The sequence below is a fragment of the Lithobates pipiens genome, unplaced genomic scaffold (assembly GCF_037356315.1).
Source record: "Lithobates pipiens isolate NorthernLeopardFrog02 unplaced genomic scaffold, aLitPip1_a1.2 Scaffold_16, whole genome shotgun sequence".
Lineage (NCBI taxonomy): Eukaryota > Metazoa > Chordata > Amphibia > Anura > Ranidae > Lithobates > Lithobates pipiens.
This window is the reverse complement of record NW_027507748.1, coordinates 302,858,332-302,885,903: the sequence shown is the minus strand read 5'-3', so window position 1 is coordinate 302,885,903 and position 27,572 is coordinate 302,858,332. Positions and strand designations below refer to the sequence as shown.

The following is a 27,572-nucleotide window of genomic DNA, read 5'->3' as shown; positions in this document are numbered from 1 at the left end:
TACGGCCGTCATTCGGCTATAGGGCGGGCGGGAGGTGGTTAAGGAAGAAAGGCCCATGGAAGTGGTGTATCTGGATTTTGCAAAAGCATTTGATACAGTTCCCCATAAACACTTAATTTACAAATTGATGTCTTTTGGCATGGACCTTGGGATATGTACCTGGATAGAAAACTGGTTACAGGGACGTATCCAAAGAGCAGTAATAAATAGTGTGTGCTCAGCATGATGTGCAGTGGTAAGTGGGGTCCCCCCAGGCTCTGCCTTGGGATAATTTCTGTTTAATTTATTCATAACTGAAATAGGACTAGGCTTAAATAGCTCAATCACAGTGTTTGCTGACAATACAAAGCTAAGCAGGGCAATAACTATTTTACAAAAGGATATAAAAACTTTACAAGAATTCAATAAAATAAAGGGATGGGCAGCTACATGGTAAATGAAGTTTAATGTTTAAAAATGTCAAGTAATGCACTTGGGGGCTAAAAAATATGAATACAAGTTACTTGGCAGGGGGAGAACCTTTGGAAGAATCCAGGATGGAAAAAGATCTGGGAGTCCTAGTAGCTCACAGGCTCAGCAATGGCATTTAATGCAAAGCTGTGGCAAACGAAGCAAAGCAGATTATCATGCATGTAAAAGGGTATTTGCTTAAGAAATAAATCTAAAATGCTACCATTTTACAAAACTCTGATCAGGCAGCATCTTGAGTATGTTGTTCAGCTCTGGTCAGCAGTCCTCAGAAAGGATGCGTTGGAACTGGACAGAGTCCAAAGGGCAACAAAACTAGTAAGGAGACTAGAGGACCTCAGTTACGAGAGATGCACTTGAGAGAAGATATGATAGCGATATACCAATACGGTAACTCAATCGTGATTGTAGCATAAGGAAAATCTATTCATATTATTCAAGGATAATCTAATCAGTTTCAGGTAGCTTAAGACAAACGGCCACTCTTGGGAGAGAAGTGGTTTAACCTTAAACTGCATAGGGGGTTCTTTACTGTCAGAGCAGTAAGGCTGTGGAACTCCCACAATCAGCGGTGCCAGCGGGAAGTGTCGATAGCTTCAAAAAATTCTTAGAAGGGGATTTTAGGGTGTATTATACACATGGATAAGGGAAATGGTATTGACATAAACACATACACACATCCACTCCCACACAGGTTGAATTGGATGGACCAATGTATTTATGCAACCTTACTAACTATGTAAATTTGAATTACTAGCATTGCATTTAGCTTTTTCTAAATGCAATGTATATGGCCATGAAGTCCCCACTCTATCATTGTGTCTCTGCATTAATATTTTTATAGCATGCATCATCAGTTACTTTTTTGGAGTAAGGGTAGAGATTGCCTATGGTATTGTAGCCAATAATCGACTGTATTGTGTAATATGAATCTAAGTGTTGGGACCGCAAGTTATTATGGATGTGTTGATCCTAGATATTTATTCTATGTAAGATGAAGAAAATAGGTTTTGTGGTCAGATAGTTTTAGAATACTCAACTGCTGTCTGGCATTTGTAGTTTTTATTGGACCAACTCAAGACCCACAGTACAACTGCCTCCAAAGTATGATGGTATAGGGCACATTTTAACTTGTTAAACAGTTTTCATCTAAACACATTCTACCATAAAGTCCTGTCTCTAACCTTGGTGGAAACTATTCAGTGCATTGTGCACTTATGGCTGTGGCTTCATTTGATGAGCTACATTGTACAATATTGCATAAAGGAAGGCAAAGCCATTATACTAATGGAAATGAGTCGTTCAAAAAACATCCTGAAATGTGTCACTGTTTGAAAAATCTGATCATGTACTAACTCAGTGTGAGAAAATCAGCTTAAGCACTGTTGAAAGGGAACATTAGAGGTAATCAGGAAATGTCATTCACACTTGTAATGATTTCTAGATTATGTTATGAAGTACCAGCTTAATACTGGCTCTTTTATTTCACATATTTAAAGGTGCAAAACAGAACAAGGTCATTACTACATCGCATAATTAAAAATAATTTGCATTTCAATGACAAACCCGAGGAGGGGTTTCACAGTACTGGCATCGCTATAGTACAGTAATAAAAATGGTATATGAAATGTATGAATTCAGAGCTACGAAATAATATATCTGCAGAACATACATGTTTCTTGCAGAAACTTAATTTAATAAATGTCATTGTAGAACTTTTCACACAAATGTGATGCTAGAATGATCACAATCCATACTTCATTAACACATATTGTACATGCACCAGGCTGATAACAAATTGTATTTATTACAGGTACTTATATAGTGCCGCTAATTTCCGCAGCACTTTACATATATATTTATTTTGTTAATAAACCAGTAAGGCTCGAGCCACACTAGAGGTCGACCGATATATATCGGCCGGTCGATATTTGGCCTTTTTAAAGAAATCAGCATCGGATGATTATTATGTTAAGTAGGCCGATTAACACAGCGGCAGGGCTGCTGCACTATACCCGGCCCACGATCGTTCCGGCCCGCAGAGATAAGTGCGGATAAGCGTCTTGAGACTCCTGACTGTCCTCTGTTTTATAATAAAAAAAAAATCAGCAATACAGCCCTGACCTCATAAGGAGTGCCACTCGGTGCTCAGGAGACTCGTCACTCGCCGCCTCTCTCCTCCTCCCGACTGATGTCATTCTCGGCCCCGCCCGCTGCACTTGTCGGATGAGGAGGAGAGAGAGACGGCAGCTGGCATGTCATGTGCAGTGCTAGTCTTAAACAGGTATATAGCAAACTATTTATGATAAAAAAAAAACAGCTACACTTTACAGCCACCTCTCTGTAATGCTCCCCCACCCCCTCCTCCACAGCAACCTCTCTCTTATATGCTTGCTCTAGCTACAATCCAACCAGCGTGCGTGCACGTGTGTGTGTGTGTGTGTGTGTGTGTGTGTGTGTGTGTGTGTGTGTGTGTGTGTGTGTGTGTGTGTGTGTGTCACTCACGGCCGAGAGTCTATTCAATTTGCATATTTTTGAACCTCTGTCCTTGCAGCAAAACTAGTAGTATTGGTCCAGTGATCACGGTGGGACTGGTTCTCACATCCCTACTGAACTAATGATAAATAGCATTCCAAGTCATTGAAAGTGTACTCAATACTCACCCGTCCTATATACATCTATGTGACCATTAGATTGCAATTGGGTCTAGGAGTGGCATCTTTTTTGAACCAGAGTTCTTCTTTGTTCTGGTTCTGTCTTGTTATGCACCTCTCTGTAGCCCCCTCCTCCAGCCAAATCTCTGTGTACCCCCCCTTCTCCACAGCCATCTCTCTGTAGTATACCCCATACCCCCCTCTTCCACAGCCACACCTCTGTACCCCCCCTCCTCCACAGCCACCTCTGTGTACCCCTCCTCCTCCACAGCCACCTCTGTGTACTCCTCCTCCACAGCCACCTCTGTGTACCCCCCCTCCTCCACAGCCACCTCTGTGTACCCCCCCTCCTCCACAGTCACCTCTCTCTAGTGTACCCTCTCTCCTCCACAGCCACCTCTCTGTACCCCCCCCTTCTTCACAAAGCCACCTCTCTGTAACCCCTCTCCTCCACAGCCACCTGCAGGTGAAGAAGAGAATCAGGGACAAGAACTGAAGCTAAAAGCTTAAAGCCTAATGTGCACTTTTGTATTGTTTACAAACGTACCTCAGTAATGGCCATTATCTATTGCTTTTGATTCCGTTGATTTCTTTCAAAAGTTTTGATTATCTCATCTGTTTTTGTGTATTTTTAAGATACATAGTTGTTTTTTTATCTAAATTACACACAAGTGAACTGATTGGAGGCTTGTTGATTTCCTTATGTTGTTTAAGAAATGCTTGTTTTAAGCAATTTTTTGTATGCCTTTTTTATTTTTTAACTTAACTGTTAGATTTTATGAGATGAAGGGGGGAAAAAAATAAAATAAAATCGGCCTAAAATATCAGCCGCAAAAATCTGCATTATATAGCGGCCATCGGCCTCCCCGATTTCTGAATATCGGCATCGGCGAGAGAAAAACCCATACCGGTCGACCTCTAATCCACACTGTGGTGCAACTTTGATGAGATTTAAAGTGCGACTTTCAATACTCTATGGGGCCAAGTTGCAATGTAAATTGCACCAAAGAAGTGCAGAAACCTTTTCCAATATCTCAGCATTCTGATTCGCATTGATTAGAACTGGCACCATTAAGAACAATGAGATTTCCCTTGTCATGTGATTCCGCATGACTCAAGTTGCATCAGAAGTCACACTAGTGTGAACCAGGCCTTACTTAGAGGTCTCTGTGTACCCATCTGTAACAATCAACCTGATACACAGCTTCTGTCTGTACTGAGTACTACTTCTTTTGATGTTGCTGCTCTTGCCGTAGTTTCTGAGATGAAGATGTGGAGAAGGCTTCAGGACTTGCCCAACACAAATATCTCTTTTCCTATCTACAGTTTGGACCAGGAAGGTGTAATTTCACCTTCTTTGGATCAGTAGAGAAAATATAGAAATGGGTTGAACTTAAAGGGGCGCTCCGGAGGTTTTTTTTTTTTCTTCAAACACTGTAGCTGCTGACTTTTAATAAGGATACTTACGTGTCCAGCCAGCCCGAGATGTCGGCCGCCCCAAGGCCAATCTGTCCATCGGATTGGCTGCCGGCGCCACCATCTTAACTAAGGGAAACAGGCAGTAGAGCCTTGTGGCTTCACTGCCCATTTCCTACTGTGCATGCTTGAACCGTGTGGCTCTTTGTGAATGGCCCCGTTGTTTCCTGGGACACACACGTCCCAAAATACAACGGTGCCGCTCGCTGAGGAAGAATTGAAGAAACAGCGCCGTGGAATATGAAGAGCTAGATTAGGAAGACTGCCTAGCAACAGGGGTTTCTGGTGAGTACATTTTTTTTTTTTTTCAAATGTTTTTTTTTTTTTTATATTTTTTTAAAGAATATTATTTTTTTATTTATTTTTTAGGGTGGCCCTCTACTTTAAAGCAGAAGGAAAACCACTGGTTAAAGGCCCTACAATGGATTCCAGCAGAAAAAAAAACTGTGGATTCTCGCAGCTGGGATCACAGGCATATACAAAAAGCTGTGGCCACTCAGTCTATACAAACTAATGACAGGCTGAAAGGAGGTGTCACTGTTCACATGTTTCTGCACATTCAGTGGTTACCTGAAGTTAGAGACAGATGCTTACTCTTGGATGCACACAGATGCTGAAATCTGGTGTATGCCCCAAATTGACCGTGCAAATGGGGCTGAATGGTTTCCCAAAAGAAGTCTCAAGGCCTCATGAACACCGGATGTACGGCACCACTGCAGGAGATTGTTTTTGTACACACTGAAGGTACAGATTTACCATCCAGCCTGCTGTCAGCAACCTGTAAAACTCTATTAGAGGCAGAAAGCTGCTGTGGCTGTATCGGGCTGAGGGTGCATTGAATGGTATTAACCTTTAGACCCCATTCACACCTGAGCGTTTTGTAGCTTGACGCCTGAAGCTACAAAACGCTGGAGGGGAAAAAATCCATTATTCTCAATGGAGATGGTTCACATCTCCACTCCAAGTCGCCTGAAGCCCTACGCCTGAAGCTCAAACAAGTTCCGGACCCTTTTTTGTTGCGACAAAACACGGTAAAAAACTCCGCGAATCGCAGTAAAAAACGCAGCAAATCGCAGTAAAAAACGCCGCAAAAAACGCTTGAAAACGCTACGCTCAAGTGTGAATGCAGCCTTAGGGTAGACTGTTTGCATTTTGGGCATTAGTACTTCTTGGTGCATCATTCAGCCCCTCCAGCGGCAGAAGCTTTCAGCCTAAATCCTTTTCATCCTAATTCTTTAATATCATTTGCTTTGGCAGAGTTTTTATTTTTTTTATGCTTTCTTATACACTGTACATTTGCACAGTGTATACTACATTCAAGGTATGCCTCAGGTGATAACAGTTACAATTGTCCATGTCCTTATGTCAGCTGTCAACCATTTTTTCGAACCTGCAAAATGCTGGAGTCATAGCTGATTGCATGTGCAGCACCAAGTCAAGAACAGATCTGAGGTTAAGAGGGCATTGTCCTCATCAGACAGGAGATCATGAGGGTTCTGTTTTGACCTTTTATAATTGTCTGACAATATTACTGTCCGATTCATGTCACTCTTCCAACACTGTGAAATACTTACACTTGATAACACTGGCTAACTCTGAGCTGTAAAGACATTCTTACAGTGATAGGGTCTAGAGCTGTTAAAAAATATGAGACCCAGGGCACGATGAATGCAATTAAGCTTGATGTTAACTAAGACTCCTTGGTCAGAGCAACAAATGGTTCAGAAATATATACAAGTGTATGGCGCTAAACAATAAAACAACAATCTACCACGATTTTCACGATAACAAAGTATAAATAATCACAAATCGGTGCTCAATATATGGACATAAAAGCATTAGCAGTGCTATATAAGTCCATTGCATGTATGCATTCAGGCTCAATAAAATGCTGGGGGGGCACGCGGCAGGGAGGGAGAAAAAAAAGGAAGGGATTTTTTCTCCCAAATAAAAAACAAAGTCCACAAACACGGCAGCCATCTGATGGAAACTGAAACCAGGTTCCCGATTACATTGTAGGAAATAGAAAAGAACAAGAGGTGTCTCTGGGTGTAGACTGCATAAAACTTTCCTTTAATATAGATAGTAATAATAAAACTCACATTGTAGTGATTAACATCAGGCAGTGTATAGGTCCCATACAACGGAGGGGAAGAGAAGCGCCAGTGTGGTCATTCCCGGAAGCTGTAAATGTTCTGTCAGGTTGTTCCCTAGCTGGTCACGGCAAGTTCTACAGTTTATTCCGGCCGGCAGCAAGCGTCCATCCGAGGCGTTGTGCGCAAACAAAGCTTCTGGTGAGGGGAGATGACGTCACCGGGCATGCAAGGCGTTTCCTGAGCTGGCAGAGTCGTGGGTGGCTCTGCCAGCTCAGGAAACGCGTTGCATGCCCAGTGACGTCATCTCCTCTCGCCAGAAGCTTTGTTTGCGTCCCACGCCTCGGATGGACGCTCATCTCTGCTGCTGGCCAGAATAGAATGGTTCAGAAAGCTGTGCCCTTTCACATGTTAAGTGAAAAAAAAAAGCTGATGAGTTTTGATTTGTTAAAGCAGAAGTTTACCATTGCATTTGTTTCCTCATCCCAATCCTTCTTCTGTGCTGCCATCTTGCGAGGTCTGGCATTTGCGTAGATGCAACACCAGTTTCTTCCAAGTATTTGGGACCTTGGAGACACCTGTGGCGCATCTGCTCCCAAACGCCACCATGTCTAATGCATGGGCACCCTAGTCGTGGGTCGTGTTTGTGCGAACCCGCAGAAAACTGCAAGGTGCATGAGCAGATACACAGCACATTGCGCCTAGGATAGACAATTCCAGGAGGCAGCAGGACCCTGTCTAAGCTGAAGATCAGGAAGTGAAAAAAAAAAAAAAAAAAAAAAAAGGTACAAATCATTTTTTTTTTGCAAGTGGGAGGGGAGAGAACCAAAAAGAAAAAATGATGCTACAGGGAGTTAAAGCAGTTGTAAAGGCACAAGGTTATTATCCGCACGCCTGATTGGCTCATTGCCTGCCAAAAGCCAATAAGGAGACGGGGCCAAGTCGTGGCTCCATCTGTGAATGGACACACAGAGTTTTGGCTCTGGAGCGCACCTGCCTGGGTGGCCCCACAGCAAGTTGCTTGCTGTGGGGGCACCTGGCAGGGGGATGAGCCAGGATCGCCTGCGTGGGACCCAAGAAAATGAAGATCCTGGCTGCTCTGTTCAAAACCATTGCACAGAGCAGGTAAGTATAACATGATTGTTTTTTTGTTTTTTTTTAAACAAGGCTTTAATATTGCTTTAAGTTCCGCTTAAAACAACAAAAAAAGCATGTGTCCTTGTCATCTTTACCAGGGATACTAAAGTAATACTTATATAATGAATTACTGTGAGCTGGCTGCTTAAAGAGGAAGTAAACCCTGATGAGTTTACTTCCTCTTTCATTCCCTGCAAAGGCAAAGCATAATGGACTACTATGCATCGCATAGTAGCCCATTATGTGTCACTTACCTGACACAGGAGCCAGCGAAGTCGCCGCTGTCCCCTGTAGTCCGCCGCATCCATCTTGTTGGTGGGGTCTCGCAGCTCCGCTGCTGTCATTCGGCGAAGCCGCGATGACGTCACTCCCACGCATGCGCACGGGAGCCGACACGCGCGGCAGCTCCGTCGCTGAGAATGCCGCGTACAGTGCGCCTGCGCGCCGCTGTCTACGGCGCATGCGCCGTAGACAGCGGTGCCCGTTTTCGGGCAAATATCTCCTAAACCATATAGGTTTAGGAGATATTGCTTGGACCTACAGGTAAGCCTTAATCTAGGCTTACCTGTAGGTCAAAGTGGTTTGTAAGGGTTTACAACCACTTTAAGAGATGGTTTAAAAAAGGTATGGCAGCGCATGAGATGATTAAAAATGCAATCATTTTCAAGAGATACTGTAGTGCCATTTCAGCATTAACAAACAAAACAAAGGACAATAACTTCATCAACTTTATAAAAAAAAAAAAAAAACATAAAGGAAAATAAATTAACAATGCAACGCACAAAACTTGAAATTATTGTAAAGTCTCGTCTTTTTTAGTTAAAAATAACAAACATGTTATACTTACCTGCTCTGTGAAGTGGTTTTGCACAGAGCAGCCCAGATCCTCCTCTCCTCGGGTCTCTCCTGGCCCCTGCCTCCTGTTGATTGCCCCCACAGCAACCAGCTTGCTATGGGGGCACCCGAGCTGAGCCACAGCTCCCTGTGTCCATTCAGATACGGAGCCCCATCCCCTTAATCTCCTCATTGGCTGACTGACTTTGAATGACAGCAGCAGGAGCCATTGGAGGGGAGTCCCGGGAAGCCGAGACAATCCTGCAACATCGCTGGATCTAGAGGGACCTCAGGTAAGTATTAGGGGGCTAATGCACACAGAAGGCTTTTCATCAATGCATAGAATGCAATAAGATAAAAAAAAAAAACTTCTGCCTTTACAATCACTTTAAGGTTTCCAGTTATATACAAAACAACTAATTTGCCAGATTAGGTAATTTTACTACTCGAATACCACTTTGACAGTCAACTGATTGAAATTGATTGGATACTGAGCAGACATGAACAGAAAAATCAGCTGTACAAGAACTGTTTCTACTAGCATTATGCAGTCAATATAAGATGATGACCACTGTCTGCCACGTATTTAGGATGATCTGCTAGTTGGATATTTTTGATTAAAGTCATAAAGCTGTTCATTTGGTATTTAAGTAAAGGACCACATTCAGCAGGTTCATAAAAAATTGGCAGATAGTTATAGTAATTGTAAAACTAGCCATCGATATAATGACAAAAAGCCAATTTACCACATCTTTTACAGGCATGCAAAGTTCATATTGTTTTTGCAGATTGTTTCCTTGGATGCTATCACTCTAAACAAGCTGCTAGCAGGTTTCTTTAGGCCTCGTGCAGACTGAACATTTTACTAACACTCCTTTCCTCATAGCAGCAAACTTTTAGCAGAAAAAAAAAAAAACGCTAGAGGCTTGTAAACTTGTATATCGCGTTTAAGCACCTCAAGTGCTTGGGCTTAATTCATTTCATTGGACAGAATAAGCATTTATTCTGGGCATTGAAATGAATTATTGCTCAACAGCTAAATGTACCTTAAGGTATGATTTTTGCCAAATCTGCTGTTCCTTTAGGGTTTTTTTCAGCTACTAAGCACCCCTGCTTCTAAACTCCTCAAAATGCCTGTGTGTGCATGGACACTTAGCCTAACATGGGAGTTTAGGGGCAGGAAAAAGCCTCCAAATGCACCTAGGAGCAGCAGAAAAAACGCCCAGTGGGCATGAGGCCTTATGCATCATGTGGTGCTGAAGCTTACTGAAACCTGCTGTTATGATCCCTGTTTAGCATTCCCAAACTGCTACTAAATGGTACATTAAAGGCTTCAAACAAAGCTTCTGAAACCCGTATGAATGCTTAACAAAAGATTGCTGTACATACACTCTTCTCCATTATTACAAGCTAAAAACCATGTGAACAAGGACTTGGGGTGGAACTCCAGACACTTTTGTAATGAAGCTTGTGGAAGCGTACTACATTTATTTCACCATTTGATTTTACAGCCACCCCAGTATATCTATGCCAGAACCAGCTTACGGATATATATCTTATTTAAACAAAACTAACTACCATTCCTTCTCAAACTCCAGGGGGAATCTCTGCTGCAGTTATCTACTAGAAATCAATCAAATAATTAATGAGCATTTTAGCGAGCAGCACAAAAAGTACTTACATGGTATTGTTCTTAAATAGAGGTTATCTCTGATAACTTGTTGTAGTTTGTGATCTATGGATCCCTTCTGGAACTGAAGGCTAAGATAGTGCCGAAGGTCTTTATTGATAACTTTACCTGCAACACAGAAAACAATGACCATCAGACAATTTTTTCAGCAATATTAAAATCAAATTGTATGTTCTACACAGCATTCAATGCATTTAAAATGTATGTATATGCTGTTTTAGCCGTTTTAAAATCTAGACATTATTGGCCCTCTGTGTCCTATTGGTGAGGTTTTCCTCGACTTCCAGCCCTGGAGATGCATTGGTTAGAGTGATTACATTTGCCCATTAGGGAGGAGAGTTACCCCTGTAAACAGTAGTTACCTTAAGAAGTATCCCCATTAAAAGATATTACCTCCATTACTGTTCCAATGGCAAGTGTAACATTTTGGATTACCCATCAGTTTGTTTTGGTGACAATTGTCAAAAGAGCAAACAGAGGAGCCAATCTTCTCAGTGGAGACACAGACATTGAAATTCTGCTCTCAAATTTTTTCCATCGAAATTTCAGACTGAAAAAGTCCAACAGAGCCCACACAAACGACCGGATTTTCCGACAATATAATCCGATCGGACATTTTCTGTCGGAATTTCCGACTGTGTATACAAGGCATTAGAATCAGAAAGTAATAATGGTCAGCGGTGACCAGGCAACTTGAGTGCAGTCTTTCTGCAACCCAGTCAAAAAAACTGGCTTTGCAGTAGAAGGTCTGAAATAACAGTTCCCCATAGCTCCTTTAGGCTGGGTTCACACTGCTGCGGCTGGGAGACCCGGATGTGATTCGCACCGCACTGCAAATCACATCCGATCTCTGTGCAATGCGAGTTCAGGACCCTTTTTTTGGTCCGCAGCAGAATCGGATTGCGTGGGTGTTCACACCATGCGATCCGATTCCTGTCCGAGTTTGCAGATTGCACTGCGATATGCGAACTGATCTGGGGGTGTCATTAAGGTTTCACTGACACTCCCAGCAGTCCGCATAGGGCAGTGTGAACTGCCGGCGGGAGGCATGCGATGCAGGAACCCGCCGCGGATTCGCGGCGTTCCCGCATCACTTCAGTGTGAACCCAGCCTTAAAGTATTTTCAGTTGTAACTTAACTCTAGATCCCAAGTAGGACAAGGGCCTTTGTATATTTGAATATATGCTGCTTGAACACTCCCTTTTATGTATTTGCATAACTTAACATTCTGAAAAGTGCAGAAATACAGACCAAAAAAAATAAAATCATTAACAATGTCCAAGATCACACTAAATGTAGTGAAGTGACTAGCCTCAGATAATACAAAGATTAGGCAAATCATCATACGTAACTTGTACTTGTTTATCTGCAGCAATTTGTCCTGAACAGCCTTTTACAACACACAGATGAAAGGATTTTTCTCAGCAGCAGAAAGCAGGGGAACCAATGTCACACATTGCAGAGCTAGAGCACAGAGCCGAGTGTAATCTGAGAGCTGATAGGAGGAAAGTAACCCCCCCATTTAAAAGCTTAGAGAAACAGAGATGAGGGTGATCTGCTGTGTGCTAGAGAGGGGGCAGGCAAGCTCCCAGGAGGCTGAGGCATCAACCTAATTTATTAGGCGCGAGTCATACAGATAGCAGGGAGAGGAACAGGTTAATACACACTATAGTGAGATGTATTTTGTTCAGTTTTCATGTCTGAGGTTTACAAGCACTTTAGGCGTTTGAGAAAACAAGAACATAACAATACTGCAGTCTGCTCTGTCCTGTCTAGGGTAATATAATTGGATAACTTATTCATTGGATTTTGCAGTGTGGAAAACCAGTACGCTCATATTTCACAAATTTAAATATCAGTATAATAAAGGGCAAAGACATTAAACTGACACTGGCAAATCAAGTTTCCAGAAGTTACAGTATGCCATTTATAGCATTGAACACACACCTTAAAAGCTCCAGACTAGCTGGACAAGCCATAGTCAATGCTCATTGTGGCCATTGTCCGATTCCCCAATCCAAATGTCAGCATACAATACACCAAGATTTTACAGACAGCTTTATTTAAACAATACCTATTTCTGAAAACAATTGACCTGTAAAACTACAAAATAATAATGAAAAATAAAATATAAAAAATGGGGCAAATATAATATGACAACAGAAACAGACAGACAATCCGATTAAGCTGTAAATAGCCTTTCCGTTTTATAAATCTTTTGTCTGCATTTTAATTGGCAAGTCATAACTTATCTATGAAAAAGGTCTCTATGGAGTTCAAATGGCTTCTTATCCAAGGTCGGTTGGAAAAAAAAAAAAAAAAGATTTTGTGCATGTAATTGGCAAATGGATGACGCATATAACTTTTATCAGTGCCTGAGCACTTCCTATATACCCAAGGACCCTTTCAATTCTACGCATTGTATTAATGTGCAGTAATACTTGACTTTTACTGCAAATAAACACAATGCATGGTAAAGCATGCCACTCTGTGCAGTGTATTGCTGTGCCATCCATTAGAATATCACCCCAAAGCAGATACAAAAGGTGTTCATGGAGTTATGGTGCAGTACACCAAAAGCCATACCAAGCTGAATAGAAATTTGGTTCAGATCTGGTTTTGCTGCAGTGGTGCAATTCAAATGTCAACGTGTGACACAACTTGCTATGAGGCAATGCCACGGTGTGACAGGGGACTTAATGTAACCTAAAACTCAAGTATCGCCATATTTCTAAGCCCTGCCCCTCAAGGGACATCAAGAATATTTGCTATTCCAATAATACAGGACAGACGTTTGATATGCCAGTGCACTAGGCATGGATGAGTTTGCCTGATCTACATGATCCAATTTTACAGAACAGAATAATTTGGTACAATAACCAGGATTGTGGCCTGTAAACACGATCCGAAAATCGGACGAAAAATATCGCTTTCAGCGCAATCTATGATAATCTGATTGTTAGTACAGAGCTTTCGAGAGCCGATTGGACAAGCATGAGAATTTTCCTCGTACGATGACCAGATTGTACGATTTTTGTTTAGTCAGTACAGTTGTCATCCAAAAATACAATACATTACAACACATTACATCACTCCTGTTTTTTTTCTGTGACTTTAGTAACCTATTCAATTTCTACTTGGGACTAGTAAGCGAAAAAAGTTGGACGATCTGTCGTCCGATTTTCTGACCGTGTGTACGGGGCATAAGACAAAATAGTTAAAATTAAGTGCAAAAAAAGGAAAACAAATATTACAGCATAAAAACTAAATGTATGACTGAACCAAAGTGCCAACATCACTTCCCCTCACTGCCCAGTGCTGCTGGAACAAACTACAATTCCCATTGTGCACCAGGAATTGTAGTTGTCAAAGAGTGTGAATGTGGGTGCAATTGTGACCGGGTGAATAGAAGTGATAGACAAGAATCTCCTGGCCTGTCAATCATGCTGTTGTGCGATGGTGGGAGGTACAGACCAGAAGTTTTCCTGGCTTGTCAATTAAATTCAGCCGTGTTAGTGGGCAAGGCAAGCGGGGAGACTAAGCCACAAACTGAGCCTACATCCAGTGGCTCTTTTACTACGTTGCCACTGGTATAAACAAAAATACAGTGGAGATGTTACATGATCAGTGGCCCAGGAAAAGAGTGGGCTACCAGTCATGCAAAAAAGAAATAGGGGACACTATGCCCAGTGGATACAAGGAGTTATGTTGTAGTGGATGCATCAATAGATTCACAATTAATAACATATTTGCTAAGATAAGAAAGACCCTTTAAAAACATGCATACCTGTTTGGCCCAAAGTTCAGCTTTAATGATGAATTACACCAGTGCCTGCAGCTACAGAGGTCAGTGAGGTTAAAAGATAATTTTACTGTTTGGCAAGAATATGTAAATGGTTGAATGTCCAAACCTAGTCACAGATTTACTTTAAGTTAATCAATTCACAGGGATATGTATTATATGGTGTTTCAGGCGGACATAGATCACACTGCATACATACAGATTGTTATGAACAACATTAAAGAAGCAGACACATGCAGTCCACATGAAGGGACAGTTAAGTCATTGCAAAATGTCAACTGTACTACAATGAAGTGCTCATGCGTGTGGACCAAGCCTCAGAAAAGCTCATTTAGGAAGAATCTGTTGGGAGGACAAAATAAATTGCTGCAGATATAATGTTCAGGCTCCTACAGGTGCATGTGCATAATAGCGCCCCCAAAGCCTTCTTGCTACGTGCAACTAGGTTGGACTTGATGGGCTTTTCTTTTTTCAACCTCAACTACTATGTAACTATGCAATTCTTAGGCCATTCCCATAGGCAAAAATGGAGTACCTCCTAATGTCTGGTGCTGACACTTCCTATTTCCTGCACATTTCTATTGGCCAGAGAGCCTGCCCATCTCTTGAAGTGTCCTAGCTTTGCCCATCAGAATAGCCTGAGTTTCAGCCATTTTAAGAAGATTTTAAAGGCCACTGCATGTATGAATAGGCACCACTAGGTTCCTGCAGCAAGCTTGGATTTTCATTATCTTTGCCACTGCCCCTTTCACAGGTCTCATAGCTTGAGAAACATGGCTGCTTCCACCTGCAGCATACAATCCTATTACAGGTCTACTCTATGGGATAGACACGCTATTTTAATGCTCCACTAAGCCAGTCTCCCAAGTTCGCATGCCAAGAATGAGGATCCCTACTCACAAGAGTAACAAGAACCAATGCAGAGACTGAGTACAGAACTCTTAGGCTCTATGCACGTTAGCTTAAAAAAACGTTGCTTCTACAGGAATTTTGTGTTCTGCCTGTAGAAGCAGCTGAATGTTATCCTATGTGTCCATGCATATTAGGACGTTTACAGGCATAATTTGAGTTTAACGTGTAGAGGCAGAAAAGAAAAACCTTCTGGTTTGCGTTTCTGATTGGAGCTCACTGGCAAAAAACCCGTAAAACTCTTCTAAGCTCGTCTAGACTTTGTACCAAAAATGTTATATGAGAGCGTTTTTTTTTTTTAACTCCCAAGAGAACAGATGATTTTTTTTAAGCCCAGTGTGCATGGAGCCTTAGAAATAAAACATGGCAAGTCTGCCTTCACATACCGAAACAGGTGCCCCAACATATACATTAATGCTAATGTTGAATACACCATTGTCAAATACACTACATTTCTTTACACATCGACTGCATGACATTTTGATTGCAGATTACATCACAGACACATCCATACCTATTTTTCATTAATCTGACAGTATGAATTTGTATATATCACACTGACCCTGCCGTCAATAACACAAATGTGCGTATACCCTTAACCACTTACGGACAGCCCGCCGACATTATACGTCAGTACTTTGAAGAGGGTTACCGTTATGGCAGCAGCTAACTGCCATAGCCCCGGTACCCTCTTCTTCAGCGGGCAGTCCGATTTCAGATAAAAGTGGTGTCTGCCACGCGCTCCGATGCGCTGCACCGCTTACAAGAGCCGTTGGTAGCGGCAGAGGTGATCGGGTTCTTCTCCCTGTTAGGTATGGAGACGAGTGAGGGGAAGATGGTCCCCACCCATCTCCATACCATTGCAGGGCGGAAGCGATGTCAAAAACGTCATTTGCGCCCATAGCTCTTAGAGACATTTTTTTTTTTCTTCAAATTACATTTTCATTTTTTTTTTACATTCCTTGTAATAAAAATAAAAGTGACACAATTTTTTTTTTTAAAAGAACAGTGTAAACATAAAAAATAAAAGGTAAAATAAATAAGAATTTTTTTTTTTTAAATGTGCCCTGTCCCACCGAGCTCACGTGCAGAAGCGAATGCATACGCGAGTAGCACCCGCATATGAAAACGGTGTTCAAACCACACGTGAGAGATCGCCGCAATTGTTAGAGTGAGAGCAATCATTTTAGTCCTAGACCTTCTCTGCAACTCAAAACATACAACCTGTAGCATTTTTTAAACGTCGCCTATGGAGATTTAATGGTAAAAGTTTGTCGCCATTCCATGAGCGGGCGTAATTTTGAACTGTGACATGTTGGGTATCAATTTACTTGGCGTAACATTATCTTTCAAAAAAAAAAAATGGGCTAACTTTACTGTGGTCTTATTTTTTTTAATTCAAATAAGCGTATTTTTTCCAAAAAAGTGCGCTTGTAAGACCGCTGCACAAATGCGGTGTGACAAAGTATTGCATCGACCGCCATTTTATTCTCTAGGGTGTTCGGAGAAAAAAAAAAGTATATAATGTTTGGGAGTTCCAAGTAATTTTCTAGAAAAAAAAAAATTGTAAATGGGGATGAGACGAACACCCTCCTGTTCAGTTTGCAGCAGAACATGCGAACAGGCAAAAATTTGGCAAGAACACACAAACACCGTTAAAGTCTATGGAACACGAATATGAATAATCAAAAGTGCTAATTTTAAAGGCTTATGTGCAAGTTATTGTCATAAAAAGTGTTTGGGGATCTGCCCTCAGTTATATAAGAACTGTCACAAGCAAAGAAGCATCACACGGTGGGAGCCTCCCATTGAAGCGGATCGGTCTCTGCTTTTTTTTTTTTTCGGTCCGTTGCGGGGAGATAGAAGATGAATGGACATCGTGGGACAAGGACTTGTCATTTTTAAACATTTGTTCACTTTTTTAGTGAATGGTACATTTGTACCCAGTTACCATTTCACACGGGGGGAGTTGGGATCTGGGGGTCCCCTTGTTAAAGGGGGCATCCAGATTCCGATAAGTCCTCCAGCCGCATACAACCACAACCACCAGGCAAGGGTTGTGGAGATGAGGCCCCTGTCCCCATCAACATGGGGACAAGGTGCTTTGGGGGGCTACCCCAAAAGCACCCTCCCCATGTTGAGACCATGTGGCCTGGTACGGTTAAAGAGGAAGGGGGGTCCCTCTCTCATCCCCCACTCTTTTCCTGCAGCCTGCTAGGTTGCATGCTCGAATAAGGGTCTGGTATGGATTTTTGGGGGGGACCCCTACGCCATTTTTTTTTTACATTTTGGTGCAGGGTTCCTCTTAAAATCCATACCAGACCTAAAGGGCTGAACCGTTCGCCCATCCCTATTTGTAAACACCAAACCTCAGAAAGAGGCTTGGTCATTAAGTGGTTAACATCCAGACTTCACGCTATGAAAGTCACAAAGGAAGGTGAGGTGTTACATTCACCTAAAGCATAAGAAAATCAGCTGCTCTGTGTGATAAAGTCATGGCAAATAATAATGTTAAAATGCCAGACAATCTTCACATAAGCTCAAAACAGCACGACTGCAAGGTTATTCACTTTTTTTCCTTTTTTTTTTTTTAAAAAGGTAATTTAGCCATTTTCAAGTTTTCTTTTATATGTGATGTTGCCCTGCTTCCCTCTTCAGAGATTTAATGCAGAATCTTCCTATTGTATAAAATAAAGCCTCAAATCGTTTGCACTGAATACAGCTCAGCTGAAGCTTTGTATATGGACCTATTTCTGGAACACAGGACTCCCAATGGGCTCCATTTGTCAGATAAGGTCAGGCAACTGAACATATGACAAACTTGCTGATAGCTGAATCATTGCGGAGTCTTTTGAATCTTTTGATGGTGGTCGTGAAAAAAAAGATTTGAAAGGCATACCGAGAAACCAGATTATTTTGGAAGGTCTTGGCCAAATCTAGGAAGTCTGAAAAATCTGCAAATGTATATATATTTAAAAAAAAAAAAAAAACTTTGAAAAATATATTCCAAATTTCTGTTTTTAATAGTAGCAGTGCTTAAACTGAGCATGAACTAATAATGAAAAAAGGTCACGCCTATAAAAAGGGGATTAGTGCTTTTTTTTTTTTTTTTTTTTTTTTTTTTTTAACTCTTTAGTGACCCAAGATCATTGATGCATAGATGCCCAGGCGCTAGTTAACCCAGGGCTTGACAAATTTGCGTTAAATCTAGGAGCCAGCTAAAAAAGTAAGGAGCCAGTTTTTCTTTTTTTTTTTAAACTAACAAAGCTTACGGGTAGAACATGTAACATGTTACCGAAGGTGAACTTATCCTTTAACTCTTTCACAGCCAGAACAGTTTTTTTGCATTTTGTTGCACCCGTTTAAGGCTGAGTTCACACTATTGTGAATTGGATGCGGCTTTCTCCACATCCAATTTGCATGTCAGAAGCCTGTGACCAGCTCTCAATGGAGCCAGTTTACACAGCTCCAGGATGGCTGTGGAGCGAATTGCACAAGGGTCCGCACCGGACCCCCGCTGTGAGCTGCTCCGCATTGCAGCACAGCTCTTGGGGCTCCTCCCCGCATTAGATAACCCCCTTGGAGAAGCGCTCTCCCGAGGGAGTTACCTTGCGGTCGCGCTCCCGAGTCCAGCATTCGGTGTCCATAGAGGCCGAATGCAGGACTCGGCCCCAGCGTCACTGGATTTGATTGACAGCAGCGAGAGCCAATGGCTGCGTTGCTACCAATCTATCCAATCAAGAGCCGGGAACCCGTGGAGTGAGGGATGGCAGGGATGCGTTGATGGAAAATCTGGGTTCAGGTAAGTAAAACAGGTGGCTGGGGGGCCGGTAACTGACAGGTGTGTTTTCACCTTAATGCATGGGATGCATTAAAGTGGAGTTCCGTTTAAAAAAAATATAAGTCAGCAACTACAAATACTGCAGCGATGGAGTCCAGCGATATGGGGAAGCGAAGCCCCGTTAGTCTCCCCCTCCTCTCTGCAGTGCAGGCATAGTCAACATGGGCACATGGCTGTGGCTTCACAGCCGGGCACGCACTGCGCATGCCAATGCGGCGCACTGTGACTGGCCGGGCAAGCATTTGGGACCTGTGATGTGTCCCAGAAGATTGCCGAAAGGGAGGGGGAGAGTTGATCTCCCTTCCAGTGCCGCGGTGCGCCAGGAGGAAGTGGGAGCTGGAACCCTCTAAAAAGAGGGGATCCGCCCCCAAAATATGGCATGTCGGGGAGTCACTTTCCCTTAAAGCGGAAGTTCAATTTTTGGGTGGAAATCGGCTTTATGGTGAAAAAACATGTACCTTTACAACCCCTTTAATTCATTAATTTAGTTATCAATTGGTGTTTATGAGTCTAATAGTCACGTTAACAAGATTATATGCATTTAATATTTATTTTAAAAGGTTCACAAATAATCACTGGTCTAGGCACAGACACAAGGATTAATTTAATTATTTTTTAGTGTTGATTAATTATTGTGTGGTGAGGCCAGAGCTGTTTAGCCATTTTTTTTACCATTTATCTGTCCTCTTTCCAAGGGGGGATAGTAAGCACAGCAACGGGCCAAAATAATCAACCCACGTCACCAAGCCATGAGTATCACATAATCTACATTGTGTCACACGATATTACCACAAAGGTCTAGGAAACACAAATTTCCAGTAAAAAAAAAACAAAAAAAAAACAACACATTAAAAACTAATTTTAGAGAGCACAAAAATGCAATAAACTACCCAAATTTTTGGTCATATTTAAAAGCCGAGGTTGCACCGAGTAAACAGAGACCTATCATGTCAAACCCTAAATTTGCATGTGTGAAATGACGATAAATAGTGTGCAGCATTCGGGTGGCAGCCCCGGCCCCAGGCGCCTAGGGTTTGCAGAGTTAACCTGACAATAACTTTGCCAATTTGCATAAATAAAAATGAGGACATACTGTATAAACTTTAACTTTGCATATTGTTTTTTTTTAAAAAAAAATTTTTTCTATTGTAGGGGGAAAATTGTGCAAAGATAAAAAAAAAAAAAAAAAAAAATCTGCAATGCCATCTCATTAAACCCTTTATCCTGCATGCAGTCACTATGCCATACCTAATATAATGATCCTATGATTGGAACCACTCTTATTAATTCAAAATGATCAACACAGACTAGTGCTGTCAATGGCAGCCGAGGTCGAGAGCCACCATTTGAGTGTTGGTTGGTGGCTTTCAATGGAAAGAGGTTTAGTAACCCAAGCCCAACAAAGGGCATTGTGCGTTATAATGTTAATATACAAACTGTAGGTGCCAAAAGGTTAAAGGAGTGAGATCGCCATTATTATTTTGTCATCTTAAAGTCTAGCTACAATCCAATTTATTTTTTTTTTTATGTTTGCTAAAGCAGGAACATTTTAGATTCCTGTTCTGTGACAGCTGCCATCTGGAGCGAAAAATGAGGGGAAACCTGCCCAATGGAAACGCAGAAAAAATAAATATTGACAGAGGTTCTAACTTTTGCCCATTCCTTGTCTTTATTGCAAGTTTCCGAAGGCCTAATGCCGCGTACACACGACCAGACTTGGGTCCGACAGACTTTCGACAGAGTTACAGACTTTCGACAGACTTTCGACAGAGTTCTGACAGAGTTCTGACAGAGTTCTGACAGAGTTCTGACAGAGTTCTGACAGAGTTCTGACAGAGTTCTGACAGAGTTCTGACAGAGTTCTGACAGAGTTCTGACAGAGTTCTGACGGACTTTCCGAATGAATAGACTTGGCCACACACAATCACACCAAAGTCCGACGGATTCGAATGTGATGACGTATGACTGGACTAGAATAAGGAAGTTCATAGCCAGTAGCCAATAGCTGCCCTCGCATCGGTTTTTGTCCATCGGACTAGCACAGACACGAGCGGATTTCTCGGTAGGAACTGGGTCCGGCGGAGTTCTGGTGGAAAAATTTGAAACATGTTCCATTTCTAAAGTCTGTCAGACTTTTGCAAATCAAAAGTCCGCTGCAGCCCACACACGATCGAATAGTCTGCCGGAATTATATATATATATATATAAAAACTGCATAGAGTGATTCATTAACAGTGGGTGACTATAACATATCAAACACCCTATCCAGCGTCTGTTCCACCCTACAACAAAGTACATAAGTGAGAATCACATGACTGGGTGATTCATTTGAGCTCATTTGTCTGCCAAATTCTGATAAAGGTATCATTGTTAGGATCCAGAGCCGACAAAATACCATAATTACAAGTAACTGACAATGTTCCATTTCCTCTGGTGAATGACTCCAATAAGGCACCTATCATCACCAACAAGATTTTGTACCAGCAAATTAAACAGATTTTTCTAAAAACGGGAAACAGGAAGTGAAAGAAGTCTTAGATTTATTTAGGCCCCAAAACACGTGGGCATAAAGTCAAGAAGTTACTTGGAATCCAAGTAAAAATAAATATAATAGAATTAAAGCGGTAGTAAACCGCATCCAAAAAAACAGGCCTGGGCAGTTTAAGTCATAATGTGCTAGTATGCCTCGCTTACTAGCACATTATGGCAGATTTACCTGAAAACAAGCCCTCCAGCTGTCACTGCTGAAGGCACTTCCATCTTCACTCGGTCTTCTTTGCAGTTTCGCAGGCTTCGCTTGGCCTGATTGGCCGAGCCAGTGATGACGTATGCTTGCGGGAGTCTCTGTTTAAGGCGCGGCTTTTAAAGAACGCCATGGTTATGTCGCTCCTTCAAAGCGCACATTTAGGAGATAGCTTATAGGCATTTAGGAGTACCTATAGGTAAGCTTTACTATAGGCTTGCCTATAAACATCATACATGGGAGTTTACTTCCACTTTAACCACTTGCTTACTGGGCACTTAAACCCCCTTCCTGCCCAGACCAATTTTCAGCTTTCTGCGCTGTCACTCTTTGAATGACAATTGTGCAGTCATGCTACAGTTTACCCAAATTAAATTTTTATATTTTTTTCACATAGAGCTTTTCTTGGTGGTATTTAATCGCTGCCCGGGTTTTTAATTTTTTGCTAAATAAAACAAAAAGGGACTGGAATTTTGAAAACAAAAAACAAAATTGTTTCATAGTTCGTTATATAATTTTGAAAAACAGGTAATTTTTCTTTCACTGATGAGGCTGCACTGATGGGCACTGATAGGCCCTAATGGGCACTGATAAGCACTGATAGGTGGCATTTAAAGGTGGCACAGATGGGTAGCACTGATTAGGCACTGATGGGCATTAATTGGCAGCACTGGTGGGCATTGATGAGTGGCACTGTGAGTACTGATAGGTGGCACTGGTGGGTGGCACAGTGGGCACTGACAGGTGACATTGGTGGGCACAGCCACAGCTTTTTGAGTGAGGCACAGATGCTGACAGCATGAGGAAAAAAAAATACAGATTACCGATCTTTCGTTTACATCACGTGATCAGCCGCCATTGGCTGACAGTTGATGACGTGGTAAGGGGATGGAATCGACCGAGTCTCAAACTCACAGAGCGGGTCGCGCAGACAGCGATTGCTCGGGAGGATGTCCATGGACGACCTCCCGGCAATTAAGGCCAGTGCTGCAGCCATCTTTCGGCTATAGCGCGGGCGGCAAGTAGTTAAACTATATTCCATATTGTGGTCAGAAAAAAAAACAGACAAATGATAGATACAATTACAAAATTGGGGGCAAAAATGATTTACTGTTATTACAATCCTCTTTATTAAAAAGTGTGAATAAAACTTCTAACAATGAAAGATGCTTATTTTTGGTCTGTTAAATATACAATTAAAAGTATTTTATTATATTTGATCAATAAGTACAAAAAAGCAGAAGATTCTGACAGAAAGGTGTGCTAATAAGACTGGGTTCACACCTAAAATGGATGCGGTTCGCAGGAGGGGTTCGGTGCGTCCCTGTTCTCCATTTCAGGCCCAAATTTTTGCCTGCATTCGGACCTGAAATGGAGCCAAAGACGCACAGGACTCTTGTGCAATCCGCTTCACAGTGGCCACGGAGATGTGGGAACCAGCTCTATTGAGAGCCGGTCACAATCTTTAGTCATGCGAAATGGACGCAGAAAAACCCACATCCAATTCGTACTAGTGTGAACCCAGCCTTACTCTGCGCTCTCTACCTCTGCTGCATTGTTATCGGTTCATGTTGAGCTCTCTCCTTGTGTACTACATATTCCTTCCCCCCTTATGCCATGGTAATGAACAGAGGAAGTTGGTTTGTAGTCCTACCACACTTTCTGTCCTAGGGTGACAATGCAGCTTCCCCTAAGATACAGTATACTACAGTGAGTTATCCCAACAAAAGAAGTGCAGCAAAATTATCAGATAGGAAAAAAAAGCTTGAAAAAATAAATAATAATGCAGCTACCTCCACTCGTAAGCAGCAACATATTACATTTTTGTTCTTGTTCTTGTCTTTCATTTGACATTGAAACAACTCTTATTGAAACTATCGCATTTCACTGCGGTATATTGTTTTCAAGTCAGGTAGACCTTGTGTGATGGTTCTGAAATAAGATCATAGAATAAAACCTTTATAAGCCGTATACAAATGTGGCTTAGTACATATACACAGAAACGTTTAATACATTAAAGCGGAGTTCCAAGGTCAAATCATTTTTTTTCATTTTTTTTTTTTATAATTTGTATGTTCAAATAATGTAAATGTAACACTCACTTATTTTTTCAAATATATCCCCGATGTCCGGTTTCGTATAAAAAAAAAACAAAGTTATATTATTTCTTCCAGGCAGTTTTCATCTTGCCTGTGGGCATGTGAAGCCCACAAGCAGACAGTTTCGGGATACAGTGATGCTGAGCTCCGAGAATTCACCGCCCATTCCCACACAAGCACATATGTACTGTGCACAGCGCCATTAAGTCCGATGTTGCCATCACAAACGGGCGGCAGCGTTGAAGTGCCTGCCCCGTTGTGATGGCAACAAAGATAAACCAAAGCGTCATCGCATAACTTCAAGTTTCGGAAGATCGGATATGACGGCGATACCCGCCAGCGGCTGAGACAGGAAACAGCACAAAAATAAAGGCTACACAGGTAACCCTTAAAAATAAAAAATTCCATTTGACAATGTCTGTAATGATAGGAAGCTATTAAAGGTGAACGTCTAAAATTGTGTGGAACTCCGCTTTAACATGCTAAGTCAGGGGTGCCCAACCTTTTTAAGAGCGAGGGCCACTTAAGCCACTTGGTAACCAGTTGCGTGCCACAATGAGCGGAGCGGGTGGATGACTGATCACGGCTACTCTATAGGCCCTCCGATCCGATCCACCCAGATGAAAGGGGGCAAACTCCCTTCTGTTTTTTTTATCGGATTTTTAGGACCGGATTGGAGGCAGGTGGGAGAAAATGGACAAAAGTCTGTTTACATCTGCCGCTCCATAGAGGTAAATTGAGGGTCCGATTGGGTAGGGCCGATTGTGTGAAAAAGGCCTAAACTGCTTTCACACTGATGATTACCCACACCGCGGGTGCAGGGTAGTGCACCTGTGTCTATCCTGTGGGTTAACTGAACTTTGCCATAGACTCTGTCTGTGGCAAAAGTCGGCGCTGTACAGGAAGCATCTACCGCCAGCTTCATTCACAACACCGATGCTGTGGTATGAGGGGTTGGCAACCTATGATCTGGACTTGCTAACCCGCCACTCCAGAGCAGGAGGTCGCGGGCCACATCAAAGGGCTCTGCGGGCCACATGTGGCCCCCGGCCACTGGTTGGCCACCCTTGTGCTAAGTCTACATACATTAATCTGATTTCTTATGCATGGGAGGAAATACACTGAGCAAAATTATAAAATGCAACACTTGTGTTTGCCCCTATTTATCATGAGCTGAACGCAAAGATCTATGACTTTTTCTATGTACACAAAAGGCCTATTTCTCTCAAATATTGTTCACAAATCTGTCTAAATCTGTTAGTGAGCACTGCTCCTTTGCTGAGATAATCCATCCACCTCACAGGTGTGGCATATCAAGATGCTGATTAGACAGCAAGATTGTTACGATGACGAACTGCAGTCAGGTCGAGACCCCGGTGAGGACGACGAGCATGCAGGTGAGCTTTCCTGAGATGATTTATGACAGTTTGTGCAGAAATTCTTTGGTTATGCAAACCGACTGTTGCAGAAGCTGTCCGGGTGGTTTGTCTCAGATGATCTTGGAGGTGAAGATGCAGGATGGTCTGCGGTTGCGAGACTGGTTTGATGTACTGCCAAATTCTCTGAAACGCCTTTGGAGACAACTTATGGTAGAGAAATGAACATTCAATTTAAAGGCAACAGCTCTGGTGAACATTCCTGCAGTCAGCATGCCAATTGTATACTCCCTCAAAAGTTGCAACATCTGTGGCATTAAGCTGTGTGATAAAACTGCACATTTTACTGTAGAGTGGCATTTTATTGTGACCAGCCTAAGGCACACCTGTGCAATAATCGTGCTGTGTAATCAGCATCTTAATATGCCACACCTGTGAGGTGGATTAATTATCTTGGCAAAGGAGAAGTGCTCACTAACACAGATTAAGCCCTGGTTCACATTGGTACCATTTGACATGTCAAATCGGCGGCAACTGCCGGCAATGGCACCGTCCTAATTGCTGCGACGCTGCATTTGTGGCACCAATTTCAAAAAGTCGTTTCTGTATTACTTTTTGCGATTTACACTGACATCTGTGCAGAAACCTGCACAGATGTCTCTGAAATTGTGGGCGAAACCAGGACTGACATGCGGGAGCTCAATCACAGATGCCTGATTGGCAGCTGGCTCATCCTCTCCGTTGAGAGCCTGAGCTAGCTGCGCCCCCCTTGTCTGGGGCTCCAGTGGGCACTGGAGGGGAAGAGCGAAGAGTGGTTGACAGTCACCATTGCCTGCTCTCCTTTAATAAAAACACCTTTTTCTCATCTAAAATCTACAGAGCTACAATTAGGCTTTAGATTGGATTCACACCTTTGCACTCTGGTAATGTGATTGCTCATGACTGCAGTGCCATTTAATGGCAGTCCAATGCACCTGGCTAATGGCCAGTAACTATTACTATGCCTTGTGGTGCATGGTTTTTCGAAAAAAAAAATAGTACATACGCCTTTTTGATGTGTTTTGCACTGCTTTTATGCAGTGCATGTGAACGGTGTGATAAAAACACAATGGTATAAACCCAGTTTTCAGGTAGCAAAGCACAGGTGTCCAATATCATTTGTCCTTCTGGCAAAATCATATAATGTCTGTATCATGTATGGAGTAATCCCAGAAGACCAAGGCTGATTAAGCCATGCCATACCTAATAAGCTGAATAAGCCATACCTAACTTAGCTTAGTTCTTCATTATACCAAAAAACTAAAAAGCACCAAGGGTTCAAAGTGAATGTAAACACTAAAGTTATACCCTTAGCATGCATTAATGGATTAGGACCTCTTTCCACAATTTATAGAAGATTCAAATTACCAAATGTACTCCAACAGCAAAGATCTTTAGAACTCAGCAAGACAGATAAGGCTCCTGAGGAAAGTGAGCTTCTAACATTAAGAGCTGGGGTGTCATTTGTATTCATTTGAGATGACATGTTGTACTATTTGAAAAATAAATAGCTTTATGTAGAAAGAGCTTAATACAGCAAAAAAAAGATGAAACAACTGTTTTGATCTTAAGACTCTTAAGATGGCTCCCATGACAATAACAAATGCCTTCAAAAAAGTACTTTGAACATTACGTTTTCATACCATATAGCTATATGGAAGAAGTTATGCCATTTGCTACAACAGTGCACAAGATGACATGGAACACTTCATCTCAAGAGATTCTCCAAGTTATTAAAGTCCTTTCATTTGGAAATGAAACACAGCAGCATTATAAGAACAACCAAATGGAACCAACTTATCAATGTAATTGGCTCCTGTAGGTGGCTTTATTTAGCCAACAAGAAAAATGACTTGGATGTATCCAGAGATTTAAATTAGTTTATAGACGTCAAACAAAAATGGTAGCCCTTGAATAACTTGTTGGGTACTTTGAGATACGATGCGTACATCCGGTATGGCCAATATTGATTCTTGATTTAGACAGCACGATACTTTAAAGTGTTCTAATACATGAAGTATAAAAGGAAATTAGTTATCTTTATGAGAAATATTACATTTAAGCTACAAACTGAACGGTGGCAGAGAAATAAAAGCTCAAACGTCTGTAAAAGCAGATTTTATTTTTGAGATGCCGTGTGCAAGAGCCATAATAAAAAAAAAAAAAAGCATTAGCACCCAATAATATACATGAGCGCAAAATGCATCATTTACATTGTATATATTTATGCTCACGTAGCCTCCCTGGCAGTATGAGGTCATATTTTTGCGTCTCAAAGCGGTGCAATTATTTTGCATACAAATTTGGCGTTTTATATTGTAGGCCTGTAATTCTTAGCAATAACACACTTAAATCTGTCCAAGAGTCCAGTAGATATCCCGGGTATGATAAAGTTTGAAACACAAAATCAT

At 41.9% G+C, this 27,572-nt stretch overlaps 1 protein-coding gene across 3 annotated transcripts in view; it reads right to left on the bottom strand.

Annotated features, from left to right (window-relative positions):
- MAGI3 (membrane associated guanylate kinase, WW and PDZ domain containing 3) overlaps positions 1-27,572 on the bottom strand; it is a 497,671-nt gene that overhangs the window by 273,222 nt on the left and 196,877 nt on the right. For all 3 annotated transcript variants that reach the window (XM_077481559.1, XM_077481557.1, XM_077481558.1), the window contains exon 2: positions 10,344-10,460. In XM_077481559.1, the coding sequence (XP_077337685.1) occupies positions 10,344-10,460 (117 nt within the window). The remainder of the gene's footprint in view (positions 1-10,343; positions 10,461-27,572) is intronic.